Raw genomic sequence first — 19,140 nt, 5'->3', positions numbered from 1 at the left:
AATACCTTATAATTTTTGAACATCAACTTACTCGATAACGGCGCATTATACGAGGAAACATGAAGAATACTTTTATTTTACAAAACGATCAAATATTCATAAGATAGCGTCCAACTTAGTTTCAAGAGTTTGGTTCTTTGAATTTTTGTTATTTTTATGGTACGTAATGGTCAAAATGAGAAAACTGAAAGACGTGGATGATAGCTTGTGTTTTGTGTTCGAAAAATATTCATCAAATGATTGAAAAACTATATTCCGAAATTCGTTTCATTCGATAAAACCGTTTGTGAAATAGAACTAAAAATAACATTTTTAATGGTTTTTCAACAGCCTGTATCTTTCAAAAATATTTATATTGTAACTGTTGGTGCATTTCAATACTTTTATACCCTTGACTGAAAAAGTTCAAACTCATCTATAAAATTAATAGATAATATATACATATTCATTCATTCATTCATTCTTTGCCGTATCCTGTTACCGGGAATAAATCTACAAAAAGATATAAAAAAAGAACAGACTTATAATTTGTAGGGGCTAATTGCGACTGTGTGCCTTCTGTAACTGTAGTGACCCAACCGTGACCTACAGATCCTTCCACACTCCGGGCGTGGATAGTCACCAACCAGATCTGGCCACCGCTGAATTCTTCTCGAGTCTCCATTATAACTCTGCACCATCGATCTCCACTCTGACCTGTCTAACGCTAGTTGTTCCCAGTTATGATTGGCATTAATTGATTTTAGGGATTGATGTAGTGTATCCTTAAACCGCTTATACTGGCCTCCTGGTTTCCGGGCTCCCTCTGCCAATTAGCCATACAGAGTCTTGTGTCTTGCATCCTCAGAATGTGGCCGCTCCATCTGAGTCGAGCCCTAGTTACTTGAGTCTCAATTGTTGTACAACTCGCGCGTTGCAAGACTTTTGCATTCGAAACTTTATGGAACCATCTGATGTGCATTATCTGTCTCAGATGACGTTGTTGCGTTTGTTCAAGCTGTTTGTTATGTCGCCTGTAGGGCGTCCAGCTCTCGCATTCGTAAAGAAGCGTTGGGAGGACGACTGCTTTGTAAACAGCTGTCGTGGTCTTCAGATTGAGGTTGTGATTTTGAAACACTCTGACCTTTAGCTTCCAGAATGCCCGTGATGCCGAATTAATACGGTTGTGTATTTCCGTGTCTAGGTTAGCCCTAGTGTTTATAAAGCTTCCCAAGCATTTGAACCGCTCGACCTGTTCTAGGATTTCATTCTCCAGGCTGATATGTGTTTGAAGGCTTTCTGGGAGACTTACCAGGATTTTGGTTTTGTCGATATCGAGTCTAAGGCCTAAAGCTTCGTATATATGTTTATAGGTGTCCAGCATTATCTGTAGATCCTCTGGGCTGCTAGCGATAAGTGCGCAGTTGTCTGCATATTGAAGTTCCGTGATAAGCTTTGAAGGGTTTTTGTCCTGAGGCTCTTCAGGTTAAATAGGCCTCCATCAAATCTGAATCTTATTCCAACACCTCTCACAGACATACTCATGTCTGCAATTATCGAGACAGCTATGGCAAAAAGCACCTTCAATACAGTGTCGTTACAACAAAACCGGGAGTGAAAATCCTAGAGTCTCAGAAGATAAGGTAATCCTGTAGCAAAAAATTTTCACCTGACCTTCGTGATGGCATACAGAGTTGCCTGCCTGATGAGTATACTGCAGACGAACAGTAATGTGCACCACTATTTTTAATTTCATGGATTCACATTAGACTTGATGGTAAGATGACACTGCCATCATTTGAGCAATTTTTAGGGAAATGTTTCACTTCAATGAGTTCTACCTTGTGTCGAATATAAGAAACTACCTACCCAGTACATATATACAGAATCCTCTTATCCAATTTCTTCGTGATTGGATGGAGGACCGAAGGCCATATACTCCTTTTTACCACTTCTATCTAATTCTTTCGAGTCGCTATATCGTTTTCGATATCTCAATAACTCCGGGGTTCGCTTTCCAACACCTCCCACGCTTCGTTTATCTGATTCCCGTGGTTAAAAATGACGTCTAACGGTGTAACATTGTCTGTAACAAACCGCGAGAATTGTTTTTCGCCCAGTAAATGCCGGTCCACATTTGTAACTCACAGACGTGAACTTCCTATTGTCGGAGTTTTGACAGCTGAAAGGCAGATAAACTCTCATTATGTCTGCTCGTGAAGTTCCAATTGTTTCTACTATGTGTTTTCGCGGTGTTAACTTTACCGGAGGCGAGAAAATTGTGTTACACCGCGGTCTGCGCTGCTAAGGCCGGCTTTACATGAGGGTGACAGCTGTATGAAGTGGGGGTTGAAATGTTTTTTCTACTAGCTCGAACGTTCGAATTTTCTTGTAGTTCTTTTTCTTATTTTGATAGAATTAACGGTTAGGTGGAGTGTTGACACACCTCAATACCTCAACGGTCGCGGTTACTAGAAAATATCGCAATTTAGTGAAGGAAGGCGTCACTCAATTTTCTCAATTCAGGCAGGCAGAGCGAATTGAATTCACCACCAAGATACCTATTATAAACTCTGGATTGATTGAGATACGATCTACGGGATTTTTCAGATTATGCATAACACAGCTAGACTAAATCGAACGTGCGATTGGGTTTATATCTTGTACACCTGAAACCATCTACAGGATCGTGGATGGATGCACGATCCCACTTCGCTAAATTGACATTTCGAGTAAAAGTACACACGGGCAGACGCCCAGGGTCGTGGCAACAGATTGCTTCAATATATTTTACTTTCTCTTCGAGCGAAATCTCGTGAAGTTGAGGAATAGGAGTCGGGAAAATGGAAATATTTGTTCGAAGTGTGTATTATTTGTCAGTGACAGAATTCAGTTACTCGTGATGGATGTTTTCCTTATTACATTTCATACAACATTGATGTTCCATTGAAAGCGGTAACTGGAAAAAAGAATCGTATGGCTAAAACCATTCGTTGTTATTATGGACCTAATTTGAAAAAATCAGAAAAAAATTATGAAGATATGAACTTTGGTTTGTTTGGGAATATTTTATAAGGTTGGTTTGACTCAATTTGTATCAATCATATGAACGTGATGAGAGCAATCCCCAAAATCTTTAATGGGGAGGGATGTTGAGTGACACCTTGTTTTGAAGGTAGTTCGATCGCTTTTTCAAAAATGTTACCCCAAAAATAAGGCCTCGATGAGAGGTTGAAGATTCAATTAAATTAGGAAAATTACTATATACCGAATAAAATTTTGATTACTGTGTTGTCTGAATATTCAGATTTGACTAGGATTTATTGAGTATTAAAATCGCATGCGGAAGCACAAGAAATATCTTGTTCTTTTAGTTTTTTCTTCTTTTCTCGAATATAATATCAAATAAAAGGAATTTTGATACATAGGGTTTTTTTATTCAATCTTATTAATCAGTTTTTCCTAGACTGGAACTGTAAAAAAAATCAGTTACTATGTCAGTATAAACTTGTTTTTGCTGAGAATAAACGTACTGAATATCATCGCAATATGAAGAGTGGTTCGGAAGTTATGGGTAATTGAAAAAATTTTCAAAATCAATAAAACACTCTCTATCCTGATTATAGAGAGAGATCTTCCCTAAGCTTTCGCCCATTTACCAATGAATCGCCTAGTATATTCACAAACTTTAAGAAATAACAGATAAATTCGTCAAATATAGACCTGATCTCCAAAGATATACAGGAAAATTTGAAAACTTGCCAGATGATTTCAGAGATAATGCCGGAATAGGTTAATTCCTATTCGTAGGGGGACATATTTTGAGCAGAATTGTAAGCCGAAATCTCCTCCTACACCCTAGGTGTAGGAGCTATCACCCCTAAATTCTCAATAGGGGATAGGAGGTGAGCCATACCTCAATTGAAAGATCACCGGACCCTCTACATGAATACTATGGTTTGCAAATTTTTATTGAGTCCTTGTTCTAGTTACAGGGGCTGACAATTTGAAAACTTGCCAGGCCAAGTATGTCTCGACAAGGATGTTTTCAGAGAAAATGCCAGAACAGGTCAATTTTATTCTAGCAGAATTGTAAGCCAAAATATCCTCAATTATAGGTGAGGGGGTTGCCAACCCTAAACACTTAATAGGGAATAAAGGGTGATTTATACCTCAATTAGAAGACAATAATTTTGTAGAGGGACATATTGTCTTCCAATTGAGGTTTAGCTCACCATCTATTCCCTATGAAGAATAAAGGGGTGATAGCCCCTACACCTAGGTTTGAGGAGCTTTCGGCTTACAATTTTGCTCAAAATATGTCCCCCTCCCTTTAAAAATTTACCTGTTCCAACTTTTTCTCTGAATACATCCTTGTCGAGGGATAATTGGCCTGGCAAGTTTTCAAATTGTCACCTCCTGTAACTACTTCAAGGAATCAATAAAAATTGGCAAACCATAGTATTCATGTAGAAGGACAAGTGATCTTTCAATTAGGTAAATCTCACCCCCTATTCCCTATTAAGAATTTAGGGGTGATGGCTCTTACACCTAGGGTTGAGGAGATTTCGGCTTACAATTATGCTCAAAATATGTCCCCCTCCGAATAAAAGTTGATCTGTTCCGGCATTTTCTCTGAAAACATCCTTGTCGCGACATAATTGGCCTGGCAAGTTTTTAAATTGTCACCCTGTATAGTTGAGTGAGGTTATTATTACCAAGAAAATAGAGAATGTAGGCTCAATAGGAGATCGAAAATACTCGGCTCCCTTTGGTATCTCCACACGCCACACTATTATATAATCAGGCAGTGCAGTTTGAATAATAACAAAGTTTTGGCACAAAAGCTGAAGTTTTCTTGAATAATCTTCTTTTCAACTTTACCTATCACTATTATCTATCGATACGCCACTGCTAACGGACCCAGTTCTGTCAATTGAACTCGGCTTTTTCACCTTCTACGACATCACCCTTACAATCGGCTTTGAACAAAATTGCGACTTCTTTCTATACCTACTCTTGATCATCACAAAGTGGAAGTCTTATTTTACCATAAGTGGCGACTCTTCAGTAAACAGACTCAGAATATTCAGTTTCAGTAATAATATTAAATGATCAGTGAAAGAAAAGCTACTTCGACTAATGCTAGTGAAAATGATAAATCTTAATCTGAAACTACAGCTGCGAAAGCGTCAGTAAAAGGAATAAGCAGCAGCATTCACCAATGAAAGATAGTGGTAGGTACTAGTGGCAATACTGGCAGAAAAAATTCTGTTGTTCTTTCTAAATTCAGGTTGGACACAAGTACCAACGTCGAAAATAATAAATAAGCCAAAATTATACCATGTTTCCGAAAACATAAAAAACTGAAAGTAAGAATTGCAAATCCAGATTCCAATTGTGGTTTCAACAAGATTATCATTATTTATTTTCGATTCACATTTTTCCAGCAAAAAATGTGTGCAATAAATAGAAGTAGATATGTTATCTTTTTAACGAATAAACACGTATTCATAGTTAGACAAGATATTTCAAGATTTTTTGTTTTCTTAACAAAAAATCTTGACATTGGCATAAAATTTCCTGTCTTGTCTTGAAATTCTGAAATTACTTTTTGTCTTGAAATCTTCAAGAACTTGGCGACCCCTACTAGCGGCCGAACTATAGAAGATGTACTGAATCATCAAAAAAGGAGAATAAATAATGAATAGTTCGTGTCTGCCAGAGTAATTAAGTACATATTGTTCGTTTTCCTAATTCTGGTTGGGCAGTACAGATCCTGTCAGTGTCTCCACTGAATCCTAGTGCTAAGCCTTGCGTCACACCGCATCCTTTCAGCATACCCGTTCCCATTAATCCTAATCCGTCGGTCTTTCCCAATCCAAAGGCCGTAACAGCTGAATAGCCGACCAGAAATGATCGCAACCTATTCTCCTCCACGTCGGCCAATTAAACTCGGGCATATCTTCACGGGGGTTCCATTTCTCGGTGCACATTCGCGGAATTAAACAGCCGCCGTAATAATACCACGTAGCGCATTAACGAATCGATTATACCGGCCGGAAAAGCATACCTCTCTACGCGTCCCGCGAATCTAGCATCACGCCGACCGGCCGAGGCATTTCCCCGAATATTCCGAGCGAGCGGCCTAAGTGGAGCCTGGGACCGCGGTTTACGGCCTTTCTCTCGTCGGCGGGCGTGAAAACGCAGGCCGCGCCGAACGGGGCAAATTGAGATTAAACTATTTTCGTGACTTTCGTGAGATGTTCAGATTAGATGGTCGAGGGTTTTTTTTCTATCCCGTTTCTCTTCGTGGGTTTTTCGTTCCTACGGATCGGATTTGCTTTCTAACGCGAAGGAGAATTGTAGCCGGATACGTCGGATTTCGTGTGGCGGAGGTGGTCTTGAAAGGCGAAAGGAACAAAGCTGTTTATCGGCGGAGTTTCGTTGAGAGCATACACATCTGAGGATTCTAGGGATGTTCTTCGAAAAAGAAGCTTTTTTTGAATGAGATGACGAATGAAATTTGGAAAGCTCCGATCTGAAGTTGCGGAGATTCTTTCTATTACCAGAGCGGTCACCCATTCGGGTGGTAAACACGCTCAACGTTGCTGGAATTCCAGAAAAAATCCCCATATTTCCGAAAATATTGAATTCTGTTGGAAACTGGTAGTAGTTTTGTGAGAATTGAGAAATTTTGACGTCATCTGTCGAATACTCTCTTGAATACAATTTTTTTTCTGTAATTTACTAGTACAAGTAAAGGTTATACCAAATTGCTAGATTCTGGTTGTTTCTAGTACTTCTAGATTAGATACAATCAAGGATCTATATAGCCTATATCGATTTAAGTAAGGCCTTCGACTCGGTGAATCGGAGAGCGCTATGGAAAATCATGAGACGTCTTGGAGTGCCCGAAAAATTCTTAGCAGTGTGTAAAAGCCTCCATACCAACAACACCGCTAGAATACAGCATAATGGCTCTACAACCGACCGTTTCTTAACCAACTCTGGAATAAAACAAGGCTGCGTGTTAGCGCCTTTACTATTCAATATTTTCGCCATAGCTGTCTCGATAATTGCTGACATGAGTATGCCTGCAAGAGGTGTTGGATTGAGATTCAGATTTGATGGAGGCCTGTTTAACCTGAAGTGCCTCAGAGCAAAAACCTGTATAAAGTTTATCACTTCAATATGCAAACGACTGCGCACTTGTCGCTAGCAGCTCAAAGGATCTACAGATAATATTGGACACCTATAAACATATATACGAAGCTTTAGACTTTAGACTCAATATTGACAAAACCAAAATGCTGGTAAGTCCGCCAGAAAGCCTTCAAACAAATATCAGCCTAGAGGATGAAACTCTAGAACAGGTCGAGCAGTTCAAATACTTGGGAAGCTTCATAGATGCTAGGGCTAACCTGGACAAGGAAATACACAACCGTATCAAGTCGGTATCACAGGCATTCTGGAAGCTGAAGCTTTTTTTACTTAAGCGAAAGCTGGACGCACTACAGGCGATGTATTAAACGGCTTGAACACACGCAACAACGTCATCTACGACAAATAATGCACATCAGATGGTTCCACAAGGGAAGTCTTGCAGCGCGCGAGTTGTATAACAATTGAGACTCACGTAACGAGGGCCCGATGCAAGACACAAGGCTCCCCAAAATAGCTCTGTATGGCAAATTCACAGAGGGAGCTAAGAAACCAGGAGGCCAGTATAAGCGGTTCAAGGATAAACTGCATCAATCCCTATAATCAGTTAATGCCAATTATAACTGGGAACAACTAGCGTTATACAGATCACAGTGGAGGTCTTTGGTCCACAGTTATAATGGAGACTCGAGATATATACAGCGGCGGCCAGATCTGGTTGGTGACTATCAAGCCTAGAGTGTGGAAGGATCTGTAGGTCACGGTTGGGTCTCTTCAGTCACAGGAGGGCACACAGTCGCAAGTAGCCCTAAGAAATTATAACACCGATAGATTTTTTTGAGTCGTCTTGTAGATTTATTCTCGGTTACGGGATACAGCAATGAATGAATGAGATTAGATAGGTAAAAACGTTGAAAGGAGTCCTGGGCTCGATTTCCTTGAAAAGTATAATAAGCAAATTTTGATATTTGGCAATTTCGAAAATGTGCCATACCCTCTTCATTCTCGAAAATATCTAAAAACGATAAAAACTTTCTGCTTGCATTTCTTCACTGGGAATACTCAGAAGTGAGCAGTGGTTCTGATATTATAGAATTTTCGTTGTATCATCCAGTGGCGTAGTTAGTTTTTCCTCACATTTCAGGTTTTCACCATAAGCTCCTGCTATTCAGGTATTTATTTCCTGCTCGATTCCAAAGTTTCATGATGGGAAATTATAAACCAAAATACAAACTAAACCTCCGCACTCCACTCAACTGACGGCATCGAATTTTTCAATGCTTTGTTTAGTTATGGGCTCAGAGAGCCAGCGAATCTAATTAAAAATGTAAATTCGTAGCTGGTTCAGCAGAGGATAACGACATTTCGATATTAATCAGTTTTCGACGTTTTTTGGTCCATATGTGCGATGCTGATGGCAGGGATAATAATATTATAATATGTAGTTCGTTAATCCCAAAGGACACTCTTTGTGTTTCAACCATACACAGTAGAGCAGAGCATAATTGATAAATTGAAAATTCCAACTTGATTCACTATCGAAGTACAGAATATAGATTAAATAACATAATACTTAAATAAGCCAATGTAATGGCCAACATGACAAATAAGTTTCACGACTACTATTATAAAATACTGTTTCTTTTCAACCTTTCATTGTTGTATGATAGAGACGATAATAATATCATTAATTCCCAAAATTCATTGGAAATCCTGGGGAAACTACTGAAGAGTACAAATAAAATCGGTCTGAACCATCCACAAAAATGGTTCCAAATTGTCGCCAGTCTTGTCTGGCGTAAAATTGTGATAAAAATACGGTACCATCAGGATCACTTTGATCACGCACAATTTCATAAGCAGTGTTAATATTGCTCTACATATTTCACTCACCTGTCACGGCACACCTGGACTATTCCCAGAATTTATTTTTCTATTAGAGAAATTAGGTTTCCGTTTTCGGAGTTTTTTCGAACAACCTATTTCTTCTATAGCGAGTGCTATAAATCAGGATTATGTCGAGTTAAATAAGTGTACCGGTGTATATTTCAAAATAGGAAAGTCATAAAAATTCCAACAATAACAAAGTGCACCGAAATCATGTCATGATATCACTGATTAGATACTGAAGTATTGGAAGCTAGATCTGTTTTCGAAATTTTGCAGAAATGCACTCGATTCTGGGGTATCCTAGCTCCTTTATGTTGAATGTTCATGGGGGAGTTTGGTGAAAGGATTTATTTTGATGAGTTTGAACTTCTGTCAAGGATACGGTAGGATTCGGTTCTCCGCTCCGATTTCGTCTTCCCAGGTGCTTTCACACCACCAGTCTAACTACTTCCATTGGGGTATGAACTCAGACAGGGCTAGGTTATTTCTTCTTCCTCCCTTTTCGTTTTTCCAGAGGCTTCTGCTCCGAAAGTCGAAACCGCGGTTATCTTCAAACCCATGATGTTTTTATACGGTGTTATATCGTTTTTAAACATAAAAATGGGATTAAAACGGTCTGGAATGTTAACGGTTTCCTACAAATTCTGAAATTATTAAAATCAAAAATTGTTGACTCATCTTAAGATGAAGGATTTTAACCGAAAATCGAACTTCATTACAAACATAACAATTGAATCTCAGTGACCTGTATAACCAAAGTTTCCATACGAATCTCAAGTGCATCGAGTGTTTGCTGCAAGGGAACGAATATCGATCGGAATTATATTATCTGTGGCAACTAACGGTAGCTTAAGCAAACTTTCTTTCTCAAAACGATGTTTTTCCAAGTCGCTCTCCCGTCTTGTTCGAAACAGTTTGAAGTTCAGCCGTTGGGAGCGCGAGTTTTCTTGTAGAAACAAGGGCCTCACGTCGCTGTAGCAATTTGCTTCGAGAATTATGTTCCGGGAATCGCAAATAGGAAGAAAAAATAGCAACGGAGTCTCGTTTAATGGTGGACGCCAACTGTAACGCGAAGATTGTTACGAATATTTGTCCGTGGAATTATTTCCAGATGATACTCGGAGGTAGATAATGATCTAGGATACGACTGTGTCTTGCATTGCAGACGTGACATTTAGTTGTTCTTGAAATGAACGGGCGTTATTAGGATAACATTATTCAGTCGAAAGAAGAACGAGTTCGAATATTTGTTTTTTCTGTAGTCTGAACTATTTACACAACAGAATTGAAGGTTGTTTTCAGAGGTGAGGCTTCTTTTTGACAGAAGGTAGAACTCATCAAAATAAGTCGTTTAACAGACAATTGAGTGGCTCAGAGGAAAAGTGATCTAACTACAATTAAGTGAAATGTTGGAAATGAAGGTTTTACGTTTCAATTGATTGAAAAACCGCATTAATAGGTATGGAAAATTTTGTTGAGAGGAAATACAGTAAATGGGTATAACTCGGTCAAAATGACGATTTGACTGATACCACTCATAAGAAGAATAATATGCAACCTTTGGTACCCAAATATCGGTATAACTCAAAAATCGGAATTTGTGACTTATACCACTTTTCCTCTGACCGGCTCAATTTTTGGTCTATATAAAATATCCAAGATGACTGAGATACAACCCCTAGAAGTTCGACAAAACTTCATTGAATTTCAAGTACAGTACTATGGAAGGTGACTCCGGTATCGCAAAAACGAAACAAAACATGCTGGACATGAATGGTTCAGTACCAAGTTCATCGGATTAGATGCATCAGGCCACTTTAGAGAGAATCATAATTATTTTATCATGCAATTCAGGGTGAAAATTTTTTTTGGAAAATCGAGGCAATTTCTTGAAAGTACTTTATGTTAGTTATGTTGAAAAAGTGCTATGATTCTTCCCCATTTCATCCCATTCTTACGACGATTGTTGGAATGTTTGAACAAGAAGATTTTGATGCCCATTGTGAAAAAAATCGTGAATAATTTAGACGATTTTTATTGGTGAGATTTTGAAGTATTCTTCTATTTTTTACACTTGTGTCCTAAGTCTCATCTGTCAGTTGGTATCGAAATGAGCCATTTCATAAAATCGTGTAAGTTACTAAAAAAAATGAGAACAATTCGGTAATCCTATGTTTCCATTTTCATTACCACGTAAATATCAAACGGGCCAATATCCTAAACGAAATCACATGGTCGAATCAGAAATTATTTTTTCCCACTGCTTTGCGATAATTCAGCTAACAAACGGTCTAGGGTCGTATTAGGATATATTTCAGTAATCATTCTCAATTTTTTTTCAACTTTGTCATTTTGAAAGTTTTGTATAGGAGATTTTTGGTGAAACGCTTCATTTCGACCAGTTCTACCTTCTGTTTAAAAAAAGCCTCACCTTCAAATACACCCTGTATAATAAGAATTAATTCAGATGTATACCACCCGCTGATATGAATATCAGCGTTAGGATCCGAATTGAATTAGGCAATTTGCCATCGTCAGGACAACTAAATGTAGAACGTTCCACCGAAGAGGAGCAGATGCTGATCATGGTTTCGGCTTCATTTGACCTCCCTTCCCTGTCAAATTATTATTTCACCATCGTTGCTTATAGGTTTTAATGACATCCCAAAAAGTGTGACAGAGAGAAAAAGTTTTTCCCTTTGTCATAATAATAATCATAATAATAAGCCAAAAATAAAATTCACTTACACATATAAAAGTCAACAATGGCGCAAGTTTACCTAGTTTTTTGAAAAAAAAAAGTACAAAAGAATTTTTTTTTTGGTCCTATATGGAACAGTCTGAATTGAAATATTTCAAACAGTGTTTCTTTTACCAACAACCGGCTCTCGTAATCCTCCCCATGACCAGACCTGTGTGTCTCATCGATTTTGCGGCCTGTTGAAGTTACGGTGTCAATGTTTACAATGCCGTGGTTAATTAGGACAGTTCCTTGGCAGCCGACAAGTAACAAATCGGATCTCGTGGCCTAGTTAATATCTTGATGAATTTCCTCCCAACAACGCGGTAAGGTTTATTTCGAAAAGTCAGAAGAAACTTTTTCTATTTAGGGAGGATTCGAGTCGGACTTCGTCTGTTCTTTGTCGTTATCCTCAACCCTAAAAAGGGGGATTGAAATTGTTGATTCAACGTCAGGAATTCGAATGAGTTCGGTCATTGATTTAATCATTTCTTTGAAGAGGTCCTTTTTTGGTTTACAGGAGGTTTCAAAGGGAATTGTTATGTTTCGGAATTATAATATTCAGGCTGAGTCTTTGACTTGTACAGAAGATTCTTGAGGTCAAAGAAACACTTTTCCTTGGCCTTTTTTCACAATTCGGCTCGCTTGAAAAGAGACAGGCTGTTGAAAATTCATAAAAAAAAAATTTTGAGCTCTGTTTGATCCACAGATGTATAGTCTCATAGATTCAGCTGGTTATTAAGAAGGAAATTTTGTTGTTCCAGAGGTGGCATAGCTCGTTATGAAATTCACTTTATCATTGACGTGTAAACATGAAGACAGAAGTGTTCATATTATAAGCTGTCCCCAAAATGTCCATTCGTCTTTCTTGGCTGGCCGACTAGGTCAGGAAAGGATTCCTTTTCTGTGTTGCCAGAAGGAGTGGAAAAATAATTCATTGAATATACAATGATACATCTATTAGTTCATAAGTTTCGCACGAATAAGTGTCCTTGAATACACGAGTAAACCAAAAAATAAACTCAAAATACTTGTGATATTCCTCATTATATGGGTGTTAACATTCTGCAAGGGTTTGAGAAGTTTATGTCGACAATCCTCATAAATATCTTAGGCCAGTAGACTAGAAGCCTAAGATTGTTCTCTTTCTAAGCGTCTTCTGTTATCTCCCTTATAACATAGTCCTACGTTGCCAATTCAAGAACAAATACAACGCAATGCAAATATTTATATCCAAAAATTATAAAGGAGAAAGATAGGAAACGCAGTCAAATCTCTAGTTCTAAAAATCGACTACATTTTGGTCTGTGTTCGTGACATTTGACTATGAGATGGCGCTGACAACGTACTGTCAAAACGAAAAAACTGTTCGATAAGAGTTCTATTGTATTGCATTCAAATATCGACGTTGTTTGAGACAATTTTCCTTAATTAAGTTAAGAATTACATTTGTAGGTTTTCACCAAGAAAATACACACAAAAATTTAATAATCATCAACTAGAAGCAGCTACATAAACAGAAAGCGGTACGAGAATCAAAACCTCTTCAAAATGGACATCTGAAATCTTACAAAATTTCATTTTTTCCATATGGACCTCAAATTAATATTTTAACCCTTCTTAGGATCTGTAACACATTCGAAATACGAGATGGCGCTCACATCACTTCAGTCGATTTATATCTTTTTATTTCTCTTGAGTTTGTATCAGTGAATTTTGTCAACGCATGATTTGCTACTGCACAATTTAGTGGAAAGGCGTGACTCAATAGGAAAGTCCGATGTCCCACTAGTTGTGTGGAATGTATAGCGATGTTTTTCTCCTAGATAATGGGTTTTTATAATAGACTCCCAGTCGTACCTCATATGGTGCACTATAAAATATTCTACCTGCGCAGAACCACCTCAAACACAAATGTCAAGTCAGTTAAAACCATTCTGACGCTATTTTCAATCCTCCAATTGATAATTCCTAAACATAACCTCAATTTTCAGACGCAGTTCGTCCGCCAGAACACCCCGCACCCTAGGGAACTCAAGGCCAAAGCTCACAAGCTCTTCAGCAAGGGCCAGAACAGCCTAGACGACAGCGACTTGCACAACACCACCAACAGCTCCGTCGCCGACGTCTTGAACACCACCGAGACGGTGGAGACGCCGGTCTTCGCCAATTTGCCCGTGGTCGCTCCCCAGACCGAGCCGGAAACGGTGATCATCGGAAACGGCGATGCGATCGCTGGTAGCAACGAGCCCAGCGCCGAGGAAGACACCGAAGATGTAAGTACACGCATGCTCAGATTGGCCCTCGACGAGATTATAAGGGGTTGCGAAAAGGATGTTCGTTGATCGACTTGATTTTTTTTAACCGATTATTTTTCATTGTTTTTTACAGTTATGTTCTTGTTTGTACTCTTTTGTGGTCGTGGTTTCACGTTATTTTTTTAAATAAATTGGATTCGTGTGAAGATTCAAGGAATATTATCGTGTTTTATTGGGTTTGAATGGTTTCAATGTCCAGAAATTGCTCGATCGACCTTCTAGTCCCCATTCAAACGATCTGTGCCAGTTTATCAGTGGTTGGATCGACTCGTTTTGTTCTTGTATACGGTAAGTATAATAAGATCATTGAAATACATACATAAAAAAATTACTAGTGGAATTTTCCAGTTAATTCTTTTTGAACTGGGTTAGTCTTGGAGTTGTGTCAATTTGAGGATGTACCACCTGTAGTATGTCGGCCTCCAAACAAAATTAACGAAGATACAAAAAGAAATAAACAATGTTCGCAGGGAACATTTTATACGGTTGGTTCCAATCAATTTGGATCAGCCCTGTCAGCGAAATGACAGTAACTCCTAAAATCTCAAATGTTGGGGGTTGAGTGACACCTTGTTTTGAAGGTAATTCGATTGCCTTTTCAAAATTGCCGTACACTTGAATCTTTTTGAGAGTACTTACGAAAATATAATAAAAAAAAGTAGAATAGTTACAATACCAATAGTTACAATGAAACATAAAAATAATGAAAAACTTTTTAGTATAAAGGATTTTCAAAATGTTGCCATTATTTCATAGACAAAATTATAACTTATTTTGAAATTTAACCCTTACGTTTTGGAAAACTTCAACTTGAATTTTTCAGCATGGAGTATGTATTCTTACTTTCAATTCTTGTGCATCTCGGGTGTTTTATACACAACCGACTTTAAAATACATACTTTGAATAGGAAAAAACCTAAAGGTGTCGAGTCTAGGCAACGAGGTGATCATTCAATCGGCCTTCTTCTACCAATCCATTCCTTTTGGAAATAATCAGTGAGCCTCACTGGATGAAAGTCAATAGGTGAAGCTCCATCTATTTCATTGTTTAGGAGGTCTTTTTGTAGAAGCATATTGCCATCCCCATGAAGTTGATTCTCTTCACTTGCTGTAATTAACGGTTCTATTATTTTTCGAGCAGATCCATGTGAATACTACCAGGAAGGTGTTCTTCAATAAAATTCTAGATGAAGTTGGGTGTCTATACAGGGTGTTTTCAAAGGTGAGGCTTTTTTTGACAGAAGGTAGAAGTCATCAAAATAAGTCGTTTGACCAAAAATTGTTTATATAAAATATTTAAGATGGCTGAGATACAACCCCTGGAAGTTCGACAAATTTCATTGAATTTCAAGTACGAAACAAAACATAAACATATGGCAGACAATGAATGGTTCAGTACCAAGTTCAGCGGATCAGATGCATGAGGTCACTTTTGAGAGAATCATAATTGTTGTATCGTGCAATTTAGGATGAAAAAAAATTTGAAAATGGAGACAGTTTCTTGAAAGTGCTTAAGTTAGTTATGTTGAAGAAGTGCTATGATGTTTCCCCATTTCATCCCATTTTTACGACGATTGTTCGAATGTTCGAACAAGAAGATTGTGATGCCCATTGTTAAAAAAATTCGTGAATAATTTAGACGAATTTTACTGGTGAGATTTTGAAGTATTATTCAATTTTTTCAATTCTGTCCTAACTCTCTTCTGTCGGTTGTTATCGAAATGAGCCATTTCATAAAATCGTGTAAGTTACTTAAATATAATGAGAAAAATTCGGCAATCCTAAGTTTCCATTTTCATTACCACGTAAATATCGAAAGAGCCAATATCCTAAACGAAACCACATGGTCGAATCAGGAGATAAGTTTTTTTCCCACTGCTTTGCCATAATTCAGCTAACAAACGGTCTAGGGTCGTATTAAGATCTATTTCAGTTATCATTTCCAATTCTTTTTTCAACTTTGTCATTTTGAAGGTTTTGTACAGGTGATTTTTCGTGAAACGCTTTATTTTGAGCAGTTTTACCTTCTGCTGCCTCACCTTCAAATACACCCTGTATTTCACACTAGTCACACTGCATAAAGTGCACAAAATCCAGATGAACGACAAGCTGCTTGTAATGCTGGTGATTGATTAAATTTTGTACTTCAAAAAAAGAAAACAACGAACCCTTCACACTGTTTCCTTTCCCGCACCCCTTCGTAAAACTTTCCTCAACGAGGGTGAATGGCAACAGGTGGCCCGACTCCAATTATCTGGGCATCCTTGGCTTCAGTCAACGTCTAAGTTGTTCACCTGGAACTTATTTGTGACTACCATCACTTCCCGGAAAAAAGTGAAGTGTACCTACTCGAGTTATAACAGGAGATAATTGGCCTGCTTGTCACTTCCTCGCATGTATTCAAGTCGTTTATTAATGAGGAATTATCGATGGCGTTTTTCACTCGTGGAATGCTTCGATTATCAGGTCATGAAAATTCAAACTGATGGACGGGATGGCCAGTAGATAAATGTTAGGAACTTCAATGAATGCACACCGAAATCACTATCATTTAAAGAGACCCACACTTCGAACCCAACTTCAAACAAAAATGGCTCAGTTGATTGTAACGGAATGGACTTGAGATTGAGAAAAAAAGTCATCCATTTGTACTCCCAACCTTCCCTGAAAGTCCCTGGTTTTTTCCTTCGAAAGTGTTTACGGACACCTGAGCAAAATACTAATGTTCACATTCTCAGAAAGGTGAATTCCCATGCCTCTTCTACTTTTTCCGCTAATTTATGCAATTGGAATTTATTTTAATTGAATGATTTCCCATCAATTTCGGTCCATTGACTCCGATGATTAGATGAGATGATAATTCAGGACAATTAGAGAATTGTTGAAGATTTTATCATTTACTGTGCAATTAGCCTCTATAGTTTCTAGAATATGGAGATTGGAGATTTGCATTTGTTGCAGTAGGACCGAAACTAATAAAATAAAAGATCTAATATACCTATAAGTTTGTAATTTGAAACTCAACTATAATTATTTGTGATAACTGTAATAAAAAAATAAAAATAAAATATATTTTCGAATCTCTCTGTTTCTCCCTATTACCATAATGTAAGTCAAGAACAAACTTTGTAAAAAAGAAAGGTGGTTGAGTTGAGAAATCAAGGGTAATTTTCAGTATTCGAAATATAATTCAGTTTGTTTAAATTGTTTATGATCCTTATCTTGTCTTATCCTTGTAACTGGGCTTTTAATTAGTTCGCAGACATAGTCAGCGATCTTCCCACTCGGTTTCAAAGTCGTGCTAAACTTTTTACGGTAAGATTTCTCCTTATATGTGTAGATGGCGCTACCCGAACCAGTAACTTCGATGTTATCGTGAATATTGGCCTTAAAACCATATTCGGCACTTGTTAGTGTCATTTTCACCTGTAATATATTATCCCTGTTTGCCGCTGAACCATTTTTCGTTCATTTTTATGGTAGTTACCACATTCCTGGTTTCGAATCTCTTACCAAGATGAGTTAAGACTGAAGAAAATCACTGGAAATTATTGCATGTTGTATCCATATAAAATTCAGTTCTGAAATATGATCTCTGAAGAAGTCTAACATGATAAAGAAGAAACGTTGGTAAATATTCGATTGGCGTATAATCATTTATGTTCTAAACTCATGATGAATCTCCCCCTCTATTTATTTGGGAGTGCAAAATTCTACAGATAAAATGGCATGCTGGAATAAATTGGCTTTACCATTGAAGGAATACCTTTTATGTCCTCCTTTCAATTTGCATAGAATCTAGTTCAATTTTCGAGCAGATGGGACCAAATACTGGATGAATCTTATGAAAGGACTTTCGTTTATTTTTGTTTTACTTTCACATTCCAAATGAAAAGTTTTTATTAGTGCTAACAACAATACACGGTTACCAGAAATACAGTAGTACATTTCAAGGTTTTCAAAGTTTCATTAGTCTATAATCATTGAAACATTCAGAAATTTCATGAAAAGAATGAAAATTACCTGATAAGAAATGAACCGGAAATTAAAAAGCATGTCATGAATAAAACAGGAAATTTTTATTTTATAACATTTCATATTAATCATGATGGAAAACAAATGGAAGAACCTATAATTTAGTTGCGATCTATCCTTCTGAAGGAAATACAAGACATTTAACACTTCCTTCTTAAGGACTATGTGAACATTTCTGGAAATTTTTCAAATCTTCGAAACTTTTTAGTAATTTATGAATGAATCAATCGATTCATTCCTGGTCATGCCTATATAATTATAATTGTTGTGGCCTATATCTCCACTGATTTCATTTTATTCTTCTTTTAATAGTCCTGTCTGAAAAAATTAACGATACGTAATCTAATAGCCCAATTCATAAGCTTCTCACACAAGGTGTTCAAATTTTTTTTCTGAATTAACCCTACACAGTTCGTACAAACTTCTCCCCTTTCTGACATGCATCCATGTACCGGTATCTTGTATATAATGAATGTTAAAGGAAGCGCACCCAGTAGACCATCACCATTCTTGAAAACATCCCCGAATGTAACCAACTCATCAACCATCCCACCGAAATTCCCTCACCCCCTTCAATTACTAACGCTGCTCACCAAGAATTTCTCCTGCTCCCCCAGGAAGAATCACAGAGGCACGTCGGTTTCACCGAGGGTGCTGCATCAGTGGACGCCGACGCACGCCCGAGCCGTTTGCACCGTCGCGACACCCCCCACCACCTCAAGAATAAACGGATCAACGTGGCACCAATTGACAAAGACAAGGTGGCTTCGATCATAGCGCAGGTCTTTATAACCGCATCTATCTGCTTGTCGTTGCTTACAGCGCATGCGTAGTTTGCTTTACAGTTAACACTAACGTGCTGTTGCATTAGATCTGCATGAATTTTTCGCATCACATTTTTTCCAGTTTTTCCTGGAACACACTCGTGCATCGTCCCTTTACATCCGCATATGAATGGACTAGACTCAATAAAATTCGTTTTTATTTTGGTACTCTGTGTCGATTATTGCTCAG

General features: G+C 37.8%; 1 protein-coding gene across 9 annotated transcripts in view; it reads left to right on the top strand.

Annotated features, from left to right (window-relative positions):
• Nucleotides 1-19,140, top strand: part of LOC123319325 (protein lap4-like) — a 123,880-nt gene that overhangs the window by 53,487 nt on the left and 51,253 nt on the right. For 8 of the 9 annotated variants that reach the window (XM_044906235.1, XM_044906233.1, XM_044906231.1 and 5 more), the window contains exons 7-8: nt 13,768-14,049; nt 18,744-18,908. In XM_044906235.1, the coding sequence (XP_044762170.1) occupies nt 13,768-14,049; nt 18,744-18,908 (447 nt within the window). The remainder of the gene's footprint in view (nt 1-13,767; nt 14,050-18,743; nt 18,909-19,140) is intronic. The other variant, XM_044906229.1, reaches the window with a different exon arrangement.

This window comes from Coccinella septempunctata, chromosome 8 (assembly GCF_907165205.1).
Source record: "Coccinella septempunctata chromosome 8, icCocSept1.1, whole genome shotgun sequence".
NCBI lineage: Eukaryota > Metazoa > Arthropoda > Insecta > Coleoptera > Coccinellidae > Coccinella > Coccinella septempunctata.
The sequence above is the reverse complement of the archived record's forward strand: the minus strand, read 5'-3'. Positions and strand labels throughout refer to the sequence as shown.